Here is a 21,089-nt window from a genome sequence, read left to right as displayed (position 1 = left end):
TCTGTCTGGAATTTGCATGTTCTCCCTGTGTTTCCGTGGGTTTCCTCTGGGTGCTCCAGTTTCCTCCACAGTCCAAAGACATGTGGTATAGGTAAATTAGGTAAGCTAAATTGTCAGTAGTGTATACGTGTGAATGAGTGTGTATGGATGTTTCCAAGTGATGGGTTGGCTGTTCATTCCGCTGTGATGACCCCTGATTAATAAAGGGACTAAGCCAAATTAATTGAACGAATTTATTTTGTGAAAACTATATATCGTCATACCACCCAGATCTACAATAAAGAAATGGTTTCTTTAAAATTCAGGTTATATTCTGAAAAATATATTCAAATCTAGATTTTTGAATTATAACAATGTTCAGAATTTGAACTGGACTGTAAAATAATTCAGAACAAAACCAAGCTAACTTACTAGTTATCTGCTGCAAAGTCAATGGCAGTTTCCAGAAGGCCAAACTTGTTGAGGAGTTTAACTGCTGCCTCTCCTCCGAGGCTTTTTGCCCACAGGTAGGCCACTTGCTTGTGGGCATTGGCTCCTCCGTGGGTTTTTGCTATCTGTTGCAAAAACATGAAGAAAATGATGCAATGTGGTAATCTCTACCTTCATCATATAGAATATTATGTAAGACCAAGCAGTCTTGTGCACACACACCCGATAAGCTTCCTCCCACATATCATTGACTCTGTACATGTTGACAGCAGCTTTCCAGTCCTGACCCTCAAGGTAGTGATACTCGGCTTCCTGAAACCTGGATTCAGCCTCTAGTTCCTGTGACAAACATGACATTAATAGGTTTGAATTAAATGTGTTTTGTAACTTAATTCAAACAGATAGAAAGGGAATTGAAGAACGGTCCAAATGTGCTGTTGAACCTTGGCCAGGTGAATGTGTGTTTCCTGCAGCAGGTCTTTGTGATGAACAGCAACTAAACGAATCATGTCATCATACATCTTGTTCTTCTTGTACATAGTGATGGCGAGATCTGGTTCATCTACTGTTGTAAAAAGCCTAAAGATAGAGTCAAATCATGTTAAAACACATCCTAAACGTGCTGACATTGTCTTTGGAGTAACTTTTTTTTTTTATTATTTCAATTTCACCCAGCCAAAATGAGTGAAAATGTTCAGTTCAGTTTGTGTGTGTGTGCGTGTGTGCGTGTGTGTGTGTGTGTGTGTGTGTGTTTGTTTTACCTTTCGGCTTCTTTGTACTTGCCCTCTTTCTCTAGCTCTTGTGCTCTGCTGACGTAGAGGACAGACACATCTTCTTGTGTCATACACTTTACAGCAAGCTGTGACAGACAGAGACAGAAATAGAGAATGGAGGAAAATGACACATAATTCAAATGTAAATTGTTTGTGATTAGTAATCATTTAAATGGAAATTGTTCATAATTTGAATTAAGAAAAAAAAACTACAGTTATGTTCCCAGCTTCCATCTATCAGATGCATAATTACCTCTACACGCTGATTTGTTAGTGTGCTATGCAGATGCTAGAGTGTTCTTGGTGGTTGCTAGGCAGTTGCTTATTGGCCAAAGCCAAAAGAGGCCACTTCAATACTTTTATACACTTCTGCTCAAAAGCTTAGGTTTTGTTGTTCTTGAAAGAAATCAATTATTAAAGGGATAGTTCACTAAAAATGTAAAATTACTCGGTATTTACTCACTCTCAAGTGGCTTTATGGGTTTCTTTATTCTGCTGAACACAAATTAAGAGCCTAAAAACATGTAACCATTGACCTCCATGGTAGGAAAAAACAACAACATGAAAATCAATAGTTACATGGTTCTAGCTTTTTTTTAAATATCTTCTGTACTGTTTAACAGAAGAAAGAGAGTCAAACAGATTTGAAACTAGTAAATTGTAAGTAAATAACGAAAGAATTGTCAGTTTTGGGTGAAGTATCCCTTTAAATTTAGCAAGGATGGATTAAACATTGACACTAAAAACAAATCAGCCTTTTATAATGAATTGTGAAGAATAATGTGAAACTAAAATGTGGAATAATGACTGCTGAGAATATAGCTGAATGAATATTTCTAAGTGAAAATTAATATTTGAATACTAATATATATAAAAAATAGTTTATTAAAATAGTTTATTTGGAACAGAAACATACCTAGAATAAGAAAGGCATTTTTACAGAGACCAATATCAAATGGAGATATGGAACTACCAAACTTTTAGGTATATTATTGAGCAAGTAATATAAGGATGGTGGCTTACTGGATCTAAAAACAATCCTACTTATGGGTAAACACAGAAGAAACAAGCTATTATCCCTCATCGCTTTCAGCTTTACTATTTTCTCCTTTACCTACTATATGTCCTATACATCTATTAAATAATCCAGTAGTTTCACATACTCTCACGATTTGGTGCCAGATCAGAAATTTTTTTGGTTGGCAAGCTGGCTCCCTCCAAAGTCTAGAAGGAAGATTTAGGTATTGAAATAACTGGTGAGCAATAGGAGATAGCCCTTGAACAGATCCACAGGTCATCTGTACGCGCAAGGCATGGCCTCATACAATTTAAAGTGACAAAATTGTCATCTTACTGGGAAAATAATGTTCTAACATTCTCAAGAATATGTCTAAATATGATAGATCCAGATCCTATTATTGCAGTTTTAGGCATCACTGATTTTGAGATAGCTAAGAACAGTACAGGGCAAATTATAGTTTAATTTGTCTGTCTACTAGCACGAAGTTTAGTATTATTAAACTGGAAACAGAAAGCTGCTACTACATATATATATAATGAGGGATGAAACGAAACATTTGGAAATGAAAAAAAAAATCACATTCTGTCTAAAAAAGAAAGAAGACTAATTCTATAAAATCTAGCAACCTCTCATGGATTATTTTAAAAACATAAATTTTACAAGGAATATTTAAATTAAAGAGGTTTAAACTAATGTAGATTAAAACAGAAGATTGTTTTCTTTTTTTTTTTTCTTATTATTTATTATTATTATTATTATTATTATTATTATTATTATTATTATTATTATCATCATCATTATTGTTGTTGTATTTATTTTATTATTTGTTTTCTTTTTTTGATTTTCTTTTTTATTTTTATTATTATTATTGTATTAATTTATTATCACTATACGTCTGTATGGATTTTTTGTGTATTGCATGTTTTATTGTCAATTGTGGTGTGAATGTCTGTTGGACCAAATTTGTAAGTCGTTATGTCTGAATGTCTAAAAAACAATAAAGAAAAAAAGCATTTATACAACTGAAAAAAAAAATCATATTTGAATATTTAGCAGGTGTTTAATCAAAGGCTAACAAAACAACGGACACTAAAATGCTGCTATGATCAATTTACATAAAAATGATTACTACAGTTACAGAGGGGCACATACCTTATGAGCTTGCTCCCATCGGCCAGCCTGAGTGTACATATCTATAGCATCTTTAATGTGATCACCCTTGACAAACAGACGCTCTGCTACCTGTGGTTCAGAGAAACAAAAGCAGCCAACAAAGATTAAGTGCAGATCTTGTTTTTAGCCCCTTTGTTATTTGACAGCTAGAATGTTTTACTGTTTACCTCAAATTCCTGCACAGAGGCGTAGTACTGGGCAATCTTCAGGTAATATTTGGCAGCAGTCCTGTCCTCCTGTAGCTCTAGAATGTGCAATGCTTTCTTCCACTGACGAGCTGCGATAGCTGCTTCTATCGCCTTGATGGAGCGTCTTTACCAGGGAAGAAAACAACAAAATCAGTCATGAAATGGTAATATGTCATGTTTAATAGAAGGTATAGCCAATAGGTGAAGCAATAATAAACCAACGTGATCACAGTAAAATTGTAGTGCAGCCAATTTAAGGTTCTATATAAATGAAAACAAAATTAAATAAAGTTTTTAAATTACATTTTTCAACAGAGCCACAATGGTTCTGGTATCTTGTAAGAAAAAGAGCAGCAGTTTTAGTTAGACATTTAAATGCATACAAGTGCTTGAGTTTGTGTGGAGTTTGCATGTTCTCCCTATGTTCGCTTGGGTTTTCATTGGATGCTCCCATTTTTCCCCACAACCCAAAGACATGCGGTATAGGTGTATTGGATAAACTAAATTAGCCGTAGTTTATGTGTGTGAATAGGTGTGTATGGATGTTTCCCAGAACTGGGTTGCAGCTGAAAGGGCATCTGCTGTGTAAAAAATATGCTGGATAAGTTGGCGGTTCATTCTGCTGTGGTGACCCCTGATGAATAAAGGTACTAAGCCAAAGAAAAATGAATGAATAGTCACTGAGTTGATGTAAATCGTAGGTTAACTTTTCCAGCGGTAAAAGTGTGGTCACCTGACTCGGGCAAAAAATGTATACGATTATTATACCTTCAGTCAATATATGGCTAAGTACATACAAAAATTCAATACACATTCTTTACCACAATTAAGACACAGTTCCACTGTACATTTCAGAAGGTACACCTTTCGGGACAAAGCAAAAGTCCTCTCAATTATTTTTACAATAATTTTGTAAATCTCTTTTCGGTACATTTTGATTTTGTCGCAAAATACATGCATCACTGTGCCAATAGCCTCTTTTATACAAATAAGGCTGATTTATACTTCTGCGTCAAACGCTTGCGTATGCTAGCTGTGGCTGTCGGCGTCGCTGACGTGCACCTCTCAAAAAATTTAACTACACGTCGCAACGACGCGTAGCGCAAGGTCTATGATTGGTCGGCTTGGTATCTCTGACGAGTCTGGGCGGGACCAAGAGCCGCGCGAGCGGTGTAAGCCCGATGGCACGATTGTTTAAAAGTTTGGAGTCCCGTGAAGTAGCTCCAGATGGAAAGTTTTGTTTTATGTTTACCTCACAGTTAAAGTTGTTGCACGTCTGCCGGTTCCTGCCTCAAAATGAGCGAGTTTGAGCCACTTGTACATCCCGGAAGCATTCAGAAAGAACAAAACACAGGCGAAGAAACTCGACACAGAGACACATTAACACCTCACTATCAGCTAGCATTTTGGAAGTGCTAATGCAGACCAACAGAGACAGCGCGCAGAAGTATAAATGCACAGCTACGCGGGTTGCATGCTTCGTGGGTTACGCTGGTCACTTGGCAGAAGTATAAACCAGGCTATAGACCGAATCATGTGTGAACAGGCCCTTTTAGAAAATACCGGTAAATTTGTAACATTAGCGGTAATTTGCCGGAATGCTGCACTGTGTGAACGCAGAAGAAAAATTGCAGAAAAGATGGAGTTCACGTTTAGAATGTGCTGATGTGAGACATCTACTCCAGTCAATCAGAACATTCAGACACATTCACATCCGCGCTGTTTATGAAAATAAAAGACTTTGAATAATTTTCCTGACACATTTAGCTGCTAGATATTAAGTCAGATAACGTTTCTATATTCCTTCTTAATGTCAACTGTGGAAAATGCTTATGATAAACCACTGTTTGTTTACCTTCAAGCTCTGCTTCAGTTGCTTCAATGTGCACGTGAAGAAGGGCTCCAGTGAGCACAAGCACACACATATATTATGTACATCACATGCGAAAATGTTCCTCCATGTGTTTTTATTGAAGATGTTTGCAAAATTATCCATCCACAGAATTTGTAATGTAGTCAATTGTGTAAACATTTAGCTGCGGTTCGTGCTTCTGCTTTCTGCGGTAAAGTCGTTCTGGAAAATTTACTGGTATTGACGTGTGAAAGAGGCTATAGTCTACCTTACGTTTGAAATTTAGCTAAGAACAATTGAGAAATACTCCATGGAGGTGAACTGGGGTTAAAAAAATCCTGTAAATATATTTTTTATTTGATTCATGAAAAATTAAGTTAATTTAACATGACATGTAAGTGCCGTGTGTATCATAAATGTTTTTTTTAATGTTCAATAAAAACAGAGATAAAAACACATGTATTAATCGTATTATTATTATAATTAATAAATAACATTAAAGCCTTTATTTATTTATTTTATGTTCACCAAGCCTGTATGTATTTTACACAAGCAGTAATTTTGTTAAATATTATTAATTCCAGATATTTTATATGTACATGTTCCAAATATTCTTATTGTTTCTAATGCTAATTTACATTTTTGTTGAAAACTCTGATTGATTTTTAAGCATTCTTTGAACATCATTTTTTAAAATGTTTGTAACATTATGCCTTTTTTGCTTTGTGAAAGTTTTCTTTTATTTAATCAATTCATCTATGTAATGCAGCCTTGCTGATCAAAGCTCTTCATTTTTAAAATATGACCTTTTTGATAAACTTAATGCATCCTTTTGAGTTACAATACTATAACTTCTCCCAAAAAAAAAAGAAAGAAAAATTGTGACCCAAAATATTTGAATGTCAGTGTATATGCACCATAAACAAATCTGAAGTCAACCGTAATGGAAAATTATAACACTAAACAAATCAAAGTTGATACCAAAACAGCACAGACTCTGGTTTGTTATTCTAAAAACTCACCCAGCTTCGATGTAATGGTTGATGGCAGCATCCATTTGTTTCTGCTGCACTAAGTAGTCACCCCACACTTCCTCCAGCTTCACAACTTCTGCAGGAAAGGCAACCCGAGCCAAATCCACCGCTGCAGAAGCACAATGCAATCAGCAGAGGTCAATGAATCTATAGCTCCAATGGCTTTGCTTTACAACCATTGACTTATTGTTCCAATTGTTATGCAACACCCCGTTCTGATTGTCCTTGCCAGCTTGCTCACCTTTCTTAAAAGCATTTCCTTTGCGGTAACACTCCAGGGCTCTCTGATTATTTCTTGTCCTTTCAAACAGGTCTCCAGCCTGTTGAGTTCAATAATGATTACAATTAGAACAATTTCCATTCAAATCTGTGGAACAATAACCTGTCAGTGATTTGGGTGGGTGGTTATCCAACTCATATGAAACTTAAAGGGACAGTACACCCAAAAAAAATGCAGTCATCGTTTATTCACCTGCTCCACTTGTTTCAACCCTGTTTGAGTTTCTTTTTTAATGTTGAACACAAAAGATGTTTTGAAGAATGCTTTAAACCTGTTAGCCATTGACTTATTATAATAAGACTCATATTAAAAGTCTTATATTAGAATTGACTAATATTTTCTTACTATGGATGTTAGCATCTGTTTCAAACATTCTTCAAAATAGCTTTTTAATGTGTTCAATAGAAGAAAGAAACACAAAAAGATTCTTGGGGATGAATAAATCATACATAAATCTTCTTTTTGGGTGAACTATCCCTTTAACAGTAGCCATCTCAGGCAAAACTCACCCTCTCATAAAACTCTCCTTTGATGAGTGCAGCAGTGATGCGGCTGACGATGTCCTGGCTTGACAGAAGCTCATCTTTGCTCATGGCTAACCAAGCTGCTTTGGCAGGTAGTCCTGCTTTTAGGTAGAGGTTAACAGCACCGGTGAAGTCTCCTTCGTTCTCCTTCACCTCAGCGGCTTTCTCATTCTGATTGGTCTCCATTAGGTAAGAATAATAACTGCGTCTCAAATTATCCAACTCTGGGTGGCCCTTTATGGAAAAAGCACATTTAGTATTAGAAAAGGGCAATTTTGAGGCATTAATGTAATTTGCTGAATGCACATAATAAAAGGCAACTAAGCATACAATTGTGTAATGTTAATGTAGCAATATAAAAAGGCTTATATGCTTTTATAAGACATGAATAAACATTGATTAAATTTATGACACCTGTACACAAGCTAAAAAAGAAAGGAATTTGACAAGTATTGTTAAATTAGGGTTTACTGTTGGCAAGAAAAATTAACTAATAATTAGAATTCAATTGTATATATCCCAGGGCATACATTTTTTTTATGAATTAAAATTATATATTAAGGGCATTTTATGATTTCATACTGTTTTCACATTGAATAACCATTTGAGTTCTAAAGGCTAATATATCTTGGAAGATCTGATGGGAAACCCTAGAAATGGTAGACTAGAAATGATAAATATGAGTGTTAACATTTATTAATATGATATGTAAAAACAGAAATTACCTTTCCTTCTGCCACTGCAATACATTCATCCCACATGTGGAGCTCTTGGTACATTTCCATGACTTCATCCACTGCATTCTGAAGAATTACAGAAAAATTATTCACAACAATCGAGAAATAACAGTCTCAGCTGTAAACTGTCAAAAGCCACACACCTGACAAATGCTTTTGAGAAAATAAAAACTATTACTGCATTTTATTCTTTTTCCATGTTTTTTAAAGGTAACTTTAAAAAGTAGTTTTTATATAAAGGTAGTCATTTGTTACTGCTGAATTTTGAAATATTATTTTGAAGCGATAGTAAAGGTTGAGTGTGAATACTGTGTTCTGTAAAACACAAATAAATATATTTTAAGGAATATTAGTAGCCAGGCTGTACAAATTGAGTTCGATAGAATTTTTCTTTCTACTGTGGAAGAGTATGGGTATCATCATCTGTTTGGTTTCCAACATTTTCCAACATATATTCGTTTTTAAACTATCCCTTTAAAATTCTTGCTGCCTATCCAAGTTTTAGGAACAACAAATAATAAACTTGATTTTTTAGTAGATCATTTGTTATCAGAAGTGGGCTATATGAAAGGCAAAGGCCTTTAGATTACACTTATTTTACCTAAATAAAATATTATCAAGCCTTGATTTTTAATTATTTAGTTAGGACAGTTAGGTCTGATTTTGCTTAGACATAAGTCTTGTCACTTAACAGAAATAATGTACAGTATGATAGTCATGGCGCAGTGGAAAAAGAGTTAATAATGCAATGACTCTGCAATGACTCAAATTATTTTTTAAAAAAAGTCATCTAAAATGGCAAAAAGAAAACGTTCTTGCAGGACTCCAGAGTTCATCAAGATTCTTTGGATTAATCTTCATTTCCTCCTCCTTCATCTTACCCCAAACCTGCTCAATCATGTTCATGTGTGGTGACTGGGCTAGCCAATCCTGGAACACCTTGACCTGGTATAAGGAGCACTCTCCTGCTGAAGAATTTGCCCTCTCCTGTGGTTTGTAAGGTAATTGGCAGCACAAATGTCTTGATACCTCAGGCAGTTGATGTTGCAATCCACTATGCAGATCTCTTGCACGCCCCCATACTTTATGTAACCCCAAACCATGATTTTTCCATCACCAAAATTGACTGATTTCTCTGTAAATCTTGGGTCCATGCGGGTTCCAATAGGTCTTCTGCAGTATTTGTGATGACTGGGATGCAGTTCAACAGATAATTTATAAAAAAGTCTACCTTTTGACACTTTTACAAATGAATAACTAGAAGTCAAGTTATTATTTGTTGCTCTTACAACTGGGATTGAAGACTTTTGTCAGGCAGTGTAGTATTAAAAACCTTTTTTTTACCTGCTCCATGTAATACATCTCTGCAAGCTTAAAGTTCTTATCCAGCATGGCCAGCCGTGCTTTCACCTGATAGTGGTCTGTTCCATCACCATCCTGTACAACAACAGCAATAAACATTATACAATGTGCAGATATAATAAGACATATTACAAGTTGATCCTTAAAAATAAACTGTGTGAAATGCATACATATTCTTTTGCAACCGCATCTGCAATCTTATTGGTCTCATTTAGGAAACGGGCTTTGGACACATCGCCAAGGGCTGCAAAACACCTGCAGAAATGAGATGAGAAATGACAACAGATGCAAACATCACATGCTGTATCATCTTACATACTAGCACTAATTATGTTAAACAGCACTGATCTGCCGTGATCGGATGTCAGAAAGAGGCCCCAATCAAACAGAAGGAAGAATATCCAGCCAATTCCTTCATTTGCATTCTCCAGACTCCTTGACGGTCAAACCACTTTTTATGTGTGCTTTATGCAGATACGCCTATACATAACAAACCAATCCTGCATTATTAAAGCCTCTCTAATTTAAATTCCAGCTTCAAACCCTCTTAAAAATGCTTATACAGTAAAAAAGAAAACTCTAAACATCCTCACTGCCTCCTTAAGTGACTGGAAACCTTTTTATGAGGACCTTTGGTGCTTAGTGCTAAAGCTTTTATCCTCCCGCAAAAGCTCAGGTGAAGGGTTTCTGCTCTTTTGCACCAAATTACACACATTTTTCTTTAGGCAGAGTATTATCTGAGACACATTTCAGCATTTAAAGTGTAGCGTGCAGTGCAGCTGTCCAGAATAACAACATTCTTTAAGGTTTATTTGACTAATACATCTGATACACTTTAAACATTAACTATGCTATATGCAAATCGGAACACGAAATGTTGCCACCTTAAAGGGAGTTTTGTTGTGTTTTTTTCCTCAAATGCAAAATTTATGGAAAGACCATTTAAATTAATCATGCAACAAGAATACTAAGGTTTGTGGTAGTCAGTTTACTGGTGCTTATTGTTGATAAAAGCTTATTTTTAATACAAGATCTTTTTTTTCTGTAAGATATCATGATATCATTCATTTCAAATGAGTGAGAATATTAATATTTTTATTAAATGACCTTAAAAATATACTGTTAATGTGCCAACTCAATGTGTTTACATTTAATTTTTAAGTTCTTCTGTAGTAGACCACCTCTTTAATACTGTGCTCTCTCAAATCAAGTGACCCATGTCAGTTTTTAAAGTTCCAGAACGTAACAGAGGATGCTAAATATATATATTTTTTAAATGAAGGCACAATTATATGTGAAGGAAATATGAGTTTAGTTCTGTCACACTTGCTTTTTAGTTGTCAAGGTTCGACACATGATTGGGACAGCTATGCTAAAGTCCCTGCACATGGGCTGAGTCATAGAGGTGGGTGGACTGTCTTGCTTGTCTAACCTCTCAGCGATGTGGAGCTGTTGAGCCTCCAGGGAGAGTTTACTCAGAGTCTTCCACATGGCCTCTGTCTCTGCAGACATCTCCAGGGTCTCCAGGAATGCTGTGGCTCTGTGGACACACACAAAAATCTGACAATGAATAAATAAATACTAACAATATATAGCCCGAGTTTAAATTTACGCTGTTAAAAAAAAAGTTTAAATTGAGGTCTAAACCAGTTTGTTGCAAAACTCAAAAAAAACATTTTACCTGTAATAATCCCCATCGTCAATTGCTGTGCCAAATTCAATGAGTCCCTCATCCAGAGTGTAGGAGATTGAGTTAACCCCTTCATTCACAATGACCTCGGTTTTACCATTAGATCTCTCCAGGTCTACAATATCACCCTGTCGCAGCACAAAAATCACAAATAAACTCACAATTGGCTCAAATTAATTTATCAAAAAGCGCTTTAGTGCACAATCTCTGTCTTTTTCACCTGTAGTCAATTAAACCATTTTTTGACTGATCATGGCTGCAGTAGTTCATGGAACAATAATCAAGTGGTAGAGAACATTGTTTTACTAAGGTTTGGGGGTTTATTTAGGCAATTTAGGTGTATTGCTAATTATATGATTTTTATCTGATTTAAATATTTATTTTGGTTCACATAACACTAAAAATTCCCTTAGCCTCTAGTGCTCCCAAACCTTAATAAGTTTCTTTCTTCAAGTGAACACAAACATTTTACAAATGTTGGAAACTGGTAGCCATTGACATCCATAGTAGGAAAAAAATATACAATAAGTCAATGGTTTTCTACATTACTCAAAGCATCTTTATGAAACTCCAACAGGTTTGTATGGCAAGCTGTTTCAACATTTAATCTATAGCCCGTACTAGAATTTATTTTCAGGTTACTAGTACTTATTCATTAGATACTAGAACTCGTTCGTTAGATACTTATACCTATTAACTAGATACTAGTACTTATGTCTTAGATACTAGTACTTATTAGATTAGATACTAGTATCTAATTAATAGGTACTAGTACTTATTAAATATATATTGGTACCAATTCGTTGGATACAAGTAATTACTAGTAAAATACTAGTAGTTTTTCCATTAGTACTAGTATTTATTTATTAGACGCTAGTATCTTTTATAACTGTCACTAGTAACAATTTTTATTTTACTAGTCAGTTCTGCTTTTGTTGTGACTAGTCCAAGTGGAAGAGTGGTGTTTAAGTAAACAATTTACTAGTAAATTATTTTTTTAAAAGAAACGTTTCAAACAAGTACTAGTATTTAATAAATGTATACTAGTATCTTTTTAATAAGTTGTAGTATCTATTTCATAAGTACTAGTATCTATTAAATAGATGCTAATACTTATTTATTAGGTACTTGTACTTATTCATTAGATACTAGTGTCTAATACTTGAGTACTAGTATCTATTAATTAGATACTAGTGTCTAATTAATAGATACTAGAACCTAATGATTAACTACTAGAACATAAAAATATGTACAAATCCCAGCTGGAATACATACTAGTCAACACTAAATACTTGCTACCTTAAAGACCGATCCCATAGAAATCAATGGAAAAAATTTGAATTTGATACTAGTAACAACAGAATAGTTACTAGTCAGTTGTAAAATAAGTACTAGTATCTAATAAATAAGAACTAGTAATGAATAAGTACTAGTACCTATTAAATAGATACTAGTATCTAATGATTAAGTACCAGAACTTAATAAATAAGACCTAGTATCTAATACTTAAGTATCTATTAAGTAGGTAATAGTATCTAATTAATAGATACTACTGCCTAATGATTAACTTCTAGCACATAAAAATATGTACTAGTCCCGGCTGGAATACATACTTGTCAGAACTGAATACTTGATATCTCAATGACAGATCCCATAGAAAGCAATGAAAAAAAAAATTATAACTAATAACAACCGAATAGTTACTAGTCCCTATTAAAAGAAGTACTGTAATAAATAATAACTAGTATTTATTTAATAAGTACTAGTACCTAATGAATAAGTACTAGTATCCATAAAATAGAAACTAGTTTCTAATGAATAAGTGCTAGTATCTAATACATAAGAACTAGTATCTATTTAATAGGTGCTATCTCTAATGAATGAGAACTAGTATCTAATGCAGGGGTTTTCAAACTGGGGTCCGCGGCCCCCTGGGGGGCCGCCAGATGGCGCTAGGGGGGCCGCAAAGAAATTTTAGATCAATGAGCCCACATGGATGAATTTTGTGTCCCGCATCATTCTGAAGGTTAATATATTTTTATAATAATTTGAGCTCAAAAGTACTGCAAAAATGAAGCTTTATGCTTATGTCATTTAAATGCAGTTGACACTTTCGTGACACAGGAAAAGAAGTGCAGTGGCCCGCCTCCGTGGACGGGGACTTTTATTGAATAAGCGCTTCTGGCCAGGCGCTTCCTGACTGTGATTTATGGCGCTTGTCTGCTGCACTTGACGGCGTTTACCTTTCACTTACGCTTACCTCTTTTACGCTAAACAACTAAATGAATGCTCAGGTTTGACTGACTATATTTCAGTTAAAATACATGATCAATAAGAACATTATCGGTGGCTGAAAGCACTTCTCTGTATATGGCTTGCGTTCCTAAGTAACCGATCAGCTGGGTGCTGCGGAGTGCGCGCCTATCTGCGCAGGCTTCACTCATAGGGAACAAATAGCATTTTAAAGACACGGCACAACATTGCACCTCGTCCACATCGCGACAGGCTTTTACACTTTGCATTGTACAAATATCAGACTTTGCAGCATGGCAAACAAACATATTAAAATTGTAAAGCAAAAAGTGCTGCAATAACAATGAATGGAGCTGTCATCACATCAGCGAGTGCTCAGTTTCACTCCTGTTACACTAATGACAGCTGGATGAGCTCTGCAGTGGACCTCTTACTCACATTGGTTCATAACTGGATGATTAAAAAAACTAAATTGTATACACCCTGAGTAAAACCACTATAGCCTTTAAAAATTCTAATGTATCTGTTTGTGTTATGTTATAGGGCTAATAATTATTAAATATTAAAATGTATTAGTGCTCTGTATTTAATGGAGCTCAACATACCTGATCAAATTTTAATACTCTGAATATAAATGCATTTTTGTTCCACTTTTTCCCATATTTGTTTGTGTAACTAATTTAAATGTTCAGTATTATTATTAATAGAACAAACTGGTATGAACATTTTAAAGTCAGCAAAGCTTCTAAAATTATGCAAAGTAAAACTTGTGGCTCTTTGAACTTGAATACCCAATTCTAGATTGCATTTAGGAAATTATTTTTTATCAGTGTAATTCAGGATTGTCGACCTGAGTAAATTATGATGTGCACAAAAAAAAGGAATAAAAATGAACAAAACACACTGAACCACTACAGCCTTCATTGTAGTATTGCCAGTTACAACAGTACAGTTAACTGTTAACAGGCTGATGAATGACAAAACTCTTTAAAACTTTAAAGCTTTAAATCTTTAGATACATTTAGACTCTCAGCTGTAAGGGTAAATACAGAAGAGTCTAGCTGTGCATAGGCTGAAAAAAAGCATAAAAATGGCATAAAAACTGTGTAAAGTGATGACTTGTACACAAAATATGGCTTGATGGAATAATCCAGTGAGAGCAGACCACAATGAACACTGCGCATCAAGATTTGATCAATAGATTGAAGCACTAAAACCATGTCAACTCAACTAACATCTTACAAAAATTAATCCAGATAATGAATAATATAAATGTATTGAATAATATATAATAATATAAATGTATTGAATAATACAATTAAAAAAAATTAAGTACAGTTGTTAATTTGAGGGGGTGGCGTCAATTTTATTTTTGGGGGGGTCCCCAAAAGAATTCGCCCTACACAAAGGGGTCCTCAGCTGAAAAAAGTTTGAAAACCCCTGATCTAATGGATAAGCACTAGTATCTAATGAATAAGTACTAGTACTTAATGAAAAAGATACAAGTATCTAAAAAAAAGTACTAGTAACATGAAAATGGATACTACTACAGGTTATAGATTAAATGTTAAAACAGCTTGCCATAGGTTGGGAATAAATAGAGGGTCACTAAAACATAAAAGAATATTCATTGTTGAGGGAACTTTCCCTTTAACATAACGATTACAATAAAATCAGTATTCACTCTGCAAATTCAGCTCACCTTGAGGGGAAACATTGTGACCCTCTCTGGGCTGTCGATGGTGTACCAAACACACAGGTTTCCTCTATTCTGAGCCACAACAACATCACTGCCCGGTACCCACTGAACATAAGGGCAGAAACTCAGCATGGTGCTCTTCACACTACTCTCTATATCGTAAAGGTGGAGCTGAATGAGAAGAAAAAGGGATCAATCAGTGTAATTTAATACATAATATTACAGCTTAAATGACAATGTTTACCCCTTACCCTGAGTTTCTTGTCCCTAAAAAGCAGTTTACGGCCCGTTTCATTCAGCTCCAGCCAGTCTATCTTGGAGTCATGGCTTATTGTGCCTAGATTATACCCCCCCACCAGGTCCACTGAGGAAAAACGAAGAGAGAAGGATCATGGGAGATAATTATTTTTTTCATTGAGCGTTACAGATAGAACTTATAAACTGTATGAGGCACTTAGACAATGTTTTAAAAGAACGGATAAGTATTTTACACTCACAAAAAAAACAGAATGATAAAAATTTGAAAATAGCTCCATTTACTGCCATGAACGTCATCGTCACACATATCCACAAAGATATGCAGCCAAAAAAAACGAGGCATTGCTTTTCATATAGTCTTTCATGAATCACGTTCTGTGACGCTTCCCTGCATTTCTGGCTCTTTGTTCACAAATAACCATTCTGATGGGAAGCATCACTTATGGAGGTGGTGGGGGGGGGGGGGGGGGGGGGGGTTGAAAAACACTTTCCAATTTGCACTTTCTGAACAGGTTTTAAGCACATGGATCAGTGAGGGGGAAAAGCACTCCGCTGTCTGTCAGTGGAAAATAAATTGGATGAAAGTTGTTTCTCATTTTCACCACCTGAAGAAGAAACAAGGCAAGCAGGACGGAGGGAGCATGCCAGGACTTAATTAGCACAGGAAGTGGTCAGAGCCATGGCAGATGGCTAGCGGTAGCTGCTGAAGGAGAGGGCCGTGACGAGGACACAGCAGGGTCGCCGTCTAATTGAAAGGTAATGTCCGAACCAACTCAGTGTCAATGCACCTTCCTACTGTCCCTCAAATTATTATTTCCCCATGGGATCAAATAATGGATCATATGGAGACGACGTCCTATTTAGAGCATTACATAATCAATACTACTGATGACTTTGTTCCATTAAAACTGCAAATGTCAACATATTGGGACTGCCATTTATGAGCTTATGTAACTAATTCCATTTAACTGTGTGTAGTTTTTACACACTCAATACACTTAATAAACGAGTTATAAAGAAATAGTTCACCCAAAAATGAAGATTCTGTCATTATTTACTCACTCTTTACTTCCTTAAAACCTTTATGAGTTTCTTTCTTCTGTTGAACACAAAATAAGATATTTTAAAGAAAGACGGACACCATTGACTGCCATAGTGTTTGTTTTTCCTACTATAGAATTCAATAATTATCCACTTGTTACGTTGTGACGTATTTAATACTACTTCCAGATCTGTTGACTGTTTAATGCTACTTGACAAATTTTTTTTTGTTTTATCATTAAAGTGAAATTCTTACAAAATCATGGTGTATACAACAATCTTTGCTGCATCACAGACACCATATTTTTTTTACCAATTTATAAAATATTTATCACTTTCTGGCCATCTGATATTAGGCATGGATATATATATATATATATATATATATATATATATATATATATATATATATATATATATATATATATATATATATATATATATATATATATATATATATCCCTATATTAGGTACACCTGTCCAACTGCTCGTTAAAGCAAATTTCTAATCAGCTAATCACATGGTAGGAACTCAATGCATTAAGGCAGGGGTGGGCAAACTCGTTCCTGGAGGGCCGGTTTGCTGCAGAATTTAGCTCCAACACTAATTAAACACACCTGAACATGCTAATCAGTGTGTGGCAAGGGGGCGGGGCCGAGAGCTGTGGGAACGGAATGAGGCCGCCGCTTAAGTGGATGTACCTGTGGCGCGCACCGGACTCGAATCCCACGGAAGGAGCTCTGGACTAGACTATAAGATGAGGAACGATGGCAGAGGAGGCTGAGAGAGGACTGGGCCCGGACATATTGTTTTACTTTTGTTTTCAGTTTCCGTTTCAGTTTCCGTTTGTTTTGGTTTAGACGGCAGTCTCCATGAAGAGCTGCTGTCCCTGATATTAATAAATATTTTAAAACTTAGTCGGTTCTGCGCCTCCTTCTTCCCGGCGGCCAAAGGGCCGTAAACTTCATTACACAGTGTCTTTAAAATCACTAGAAATCTAAGCAGGTGTGTTTGAATAGAGTTTGAGCTAAACTCTGTAGGACACCGGCCCTCCAGGACAAAGCTTGCCCACCCCTGCATTAAGGTATGTAGACATGGTCAAGATGATCTGCTGCAGTTCAAACCAATCATCAGAATGGGGAAGAAAGGTGATTTAAGTGACTTTACACATGGCATGGTTGTTGGTGCAAGACGGGCAGGTCTGAGTATTACAGAAACTGCTTATCTACTTAAATTTATACACACAATCATCTCTTGGGTTTACAGAGAATGATCAGAAAAAGAGAAATTATCCAGTGAGCGGCAGTTCTGTTCAAATGCCTTGTTGATTCCAGAGGTTAGAGGAGAATGGCCAGACTGGTTCGACTGATAAAAAGGCAACAGTAACTTAAATAACCACTCGTTACAAATGAGATATGCAAGTGAGAATCTCTGAAAGCACATGACGTCCAACCTTGATGAGGATGGGCGAAAGCAGCAGAAGACCACACCGGGTGCCACTTCTGTCAGCTAAGAACAGAAAACTGAGGCTACAATTCACACAGGCTCACCAAAATTAGAGAATAGAAAATAAGAATAGAAGATCATCTAATAGAGCACCTTTGGGATGTGGAGAAACAGGAGATTTGCATCATGGATGTGCAGCCAACAAATCTGCAGTAACTGCATAATGTTATTATGTCAATATGGACCAAAAGAAATATTTACAGCACCTTGTTGAATCTAAGCCACGAAGGATTAAGGCAGTTACAAAGGCAAAAGTGGGTCCAACCTGGCACTAGTAAAGTGTACCTAATAAAGTGGCCAGTGAGTGTATGTTGCGAACATGATTTTTCGAAAGTATTTCGAAAGTATTACAGCGCTTTGCAAATGTTTATTAGTACAATTTGTTGAGCCTCCCCATGCAGTTTGATAGAGCGATTGGATAACAACTGGATAGGCTTTCAACTTTTTTCAAAACATCTTCTTTTGTGTTCATCAGAATAAACTCATAAAGGTTTGGAACAACTTGAGGGTCAGTAAGTAGTCAGTACATTTTCACTTTTGGGTGAACTAACCCTTTAATCTGTATTTCCGCAACACATTGTCAAGCTATATACGAGCAGGAAGAAGTGCTTTGCTGTATGAAAAGTTCATGTGCAAAAACATCTTCATTTTCAGAAATTTCATAAATCATTGCGCTATGAAAAGTACATTTGCACAGAAATTGATTTATGTAAATTCATAAAAACTGAGTTTTTTTTTTTTTTTTTGCAAATGAACTGTTTGTATATTCTCCTCAATGATAATGTGTTATTATTACCCTTGACTATAACAATTATCATGATTTAATGTTAGCGTGTGATTATACCCTTACCAGAGGTAATGGGCAACATCTTACCGATAGCAATAGTTTTGATGTCAATCAGGTAGGCCAACTTTTTGTTATCCTCCACTCCCCTCTGCCTCCTCTCATTCAGACGCACACTGCAAACACACAAATCAAGAATAAACAGTTCCTGTGGGTGCTGAGGGACCTGTCAGTGCTCCATCAAGAGGAACCAAGCACTGCATTCTGACAGCACCTGACAGGCTTTATACATGAATGCTGATTCACAATGACTAGGACTTCTCACTGAGAGCCAGCTGTATATATCAACAGCAAAAGCAGCTTTTCAGAACAGAGTGACTACCAGGCCAACTGGCGAACATAAGGTAAATTACGCCATCTAGTGGTCATGGCTAGGCATGATTTCTTTGGGTAATGTAAATTATGTTACAGATTAATGCTTCAGCAGAAAAAAATATTTATGATGAAACAGAAAAAAATAGTAAATAAAGAATTATAAATCTAAAATTATTTTATTATATTTAATAAAGTAGGACGGTGCGGTGGTGCGGTGGGTAGTACTGTTGCCTCACAGCAAAAATGTCGCTGGTTCGAGCCTCGGCTGGGTCAGTTGGCGTTTCTGTGTGGAGTTTGCATGTTCTCCACACATTTGTGTGGGTTTGCTCCGGGTGCTCCGGTTTCCCCCACAGTCCAAATACATGCAATACAGGTGAATTGGGTAGGCTAAACTGTCCGTAGTGTATGAGTGTGTATGGATGTTTCCCAGAGATGGGTTGCAGCTGGAAGGGCATCCGCTGCATAAAACATATGCTGGATAAGTTGGCAGTCCATTCCACTGTGACGACCCCATATTAAAAAATGGACTAATCCAAAAATAAGATGAATGAATGAATAATAAATTAAAACTTTTTTTTAATTAATATAATTAGTTACTATTATTATTATTATTATTATTATAATTATTATTTGCTTCTGTGATTATTTTTCAACATAATATTTTGATAACAAAATGTTTAATAGAAACGTTAGTCTTTTTTTGAATAACTAATATTTTAAAAAGTTAATTATTTTAAATTTACTTTGCCAAACTGTAAAGATGACAGACCTGATAAGGTGTGGGTTCATAAACTCTGTTCGAACAGATCCCAGGATGTCATTGCTTCCATATTCCACCAGTGCCAGCTCTCCAGCATTGAAAATCATACACACCTACCCGGAAATAAAGCAGTTTACAATTAAACAGCAGCGACTTTAATCAAATCAGCTAGTGCTACACGATTCATTAAACCCAGTCATTTTCTTGGCCTCATTTTTATAAACGATCGAAGCATCTTAATAACACACAATAATACAATAAAACAAACTGTACCGTTTCATTCTCAAAGAAAAACTTTTCATTTCCCCCAGAGCCCTGCCACGCCACCTGTAATGAGAAAGCGATGTTGTTTACTGAAGTACAACATGCTCATCACCTTTTACTTTCCACTACATTACACACAAAAAGGAAGAGGAGCCACAGCCAAGCTCTTCAGCATTATCCTGTTTGTCACACTGAACTTTCTCCCAACTCTCATAAGAGCACTTTGGGAACTCAATTAAACATGGATTAACACAGTGAACCATGAAAGCCCTTGAACTTTTAATTAGACATTTTAAACTTTGGTCCAACCCGATGGAGACATTGAGTATGCTAAAATAGAACATTTGCCTGGAAAGATAAAATTTTATGTGAATAGGTTAACTAAAAATTATCAAATACTGTTATATTAAGTGTCTTTTTTTCTAAATTATTAGTATTATTTTTTTTAAAAAGATGTTTGCCTGAAACTCCCATAAAACTCAACAAATGCAAAGTGTCCAGTCACTTTTGAAATCATGACGTGACACCACAACATGTAATAAACAGTGTTGCCAGAAATAGCTGACTTTATCCAGGCCAAAAGCTGCCCAAAACCCGCCAAAACAAACAAAAAATGCCCAAAATATTAGATTAATATTTTATTTAACTCTTATCAATTTATATTGAAATTAAACTAGTTACTTTAACTAATAATTTAAACCATACAGCAACCAAGACCAGCAGTCGCAGAACCACAACATAAGCAGATCACATCGAAACGCTGCCCCCTCTCACCCACACATTGCACTAATGTTAAAGTATGTTTTACTTTCGAAATGGGATATAAATTAGTCCTTTTTGGCATTTTAAATTCTTTTAAACATAAATTAGGGCTGCTTATCAATGAGACAACGCTTCATGTTTGTTCTTGATGTCAATTGTGGTAAAAAAAAAAAAAGATTGCTAAAAGTGTCATGATAAACTGCTGTGAGTTTAACTGCAGGCGCAGCGTGATGCGTGTGCTTGCGAAGTGGAGTCAGATTTGTCCAGGGAGTCAGATTTTGATAGTTTTCCTTCACTTCCTCTTGTGGGTGGGCCCACACGGT

At 35.7% G+C, this 21,089-nt stretch overlaps 1 protein-coding gene across 4 annotated transcripts in view; it reads right to left on the bottom strand.

Moving 5' to 3' along the window:
* Nucleotides 1–21,089, bottom strand: part of ift172 (intraflagellar transport 172) — a 71,418-nt gene that overhangs the window by 43,345 nt on the left and 6,984 nt on the right. For all 4 annotated transcript variants that reach the window (XR_012395456.1, XM_073932361.1, XM_073932362.1 and 1 more), the window contains 19 exon segments: nucleotides 20,014–20,067; nucleotides 19,750–19,853; nucleotides 18,696–18,781; nucleotides 15,267–15,379; nucleotides 15,019–15,186; nucleotides 11,055–11,191; nucleotides 10,806–10,913; nucleotides 9,544–9,628; nucleotides 9,356–9,448; nucleotides 8,000–8,077; nucleotides 7,260–7,508; nucleotides 6,712–6,790; nucleotides 6,459–6,579; nucleotides 3,564–3,708; nucleotides 3,376–3,465; nucleotides 1,191–1,288; nucleotides 873–1,008; nucleotides 652–768; nucleotides 412–554 (listed from right to left, as the gene is read on the bottom strand). Coding sequence is in view for 3 of the 4 variants with exons in the window: in XM_073932361.1 (XP_073788462.1) it covers nucleotides 412–554; nucleotides 652–768; nucleotides 873–1,008; nucleotides 1,191–1,288; nucleotides 3,376–3,465; nucleotides 3,564–3,708; nucleotides 6,459–6,579; nucleotides 6,712–6,790; nucleotides 7,260–7,508; nucleotides 8,000–8,077; nucleotides 9,356–9,448; nucleotides 9,544–9,628; nucleotides 10,806–10,913; nucleotides 11,055–11,191; nucleotides 15,019–15,186; nucleotides 15,267–15,379; nucleotides 18,696–18,781; nucleotides 19,750–19,853; nucleotides 20,014–20,067 (2,204 nt within the window). In the remaining variant the exon portion in view is untranslated.

This window comes from Danio rerio, chromosome 20 (genome assembly GCF_049306965.1).
Source record: "Danio rerio strain Tuebingen ecotype United States chromosome 20, GRCz12tu, whole genome shotgun sequence".
In the NCBI taxonomy this organism is placed as follows: Eukaryota; Metazoa; Chordata; class Actinopteri; order Cypriniformes; family Danionidae; genus Danio; species Danio rerio.
The sequence above is the reverse complement of the archived record's forward strand: the minus strand, read 5'-3'. Positions and strand labels throughout refer to the sequence as shown.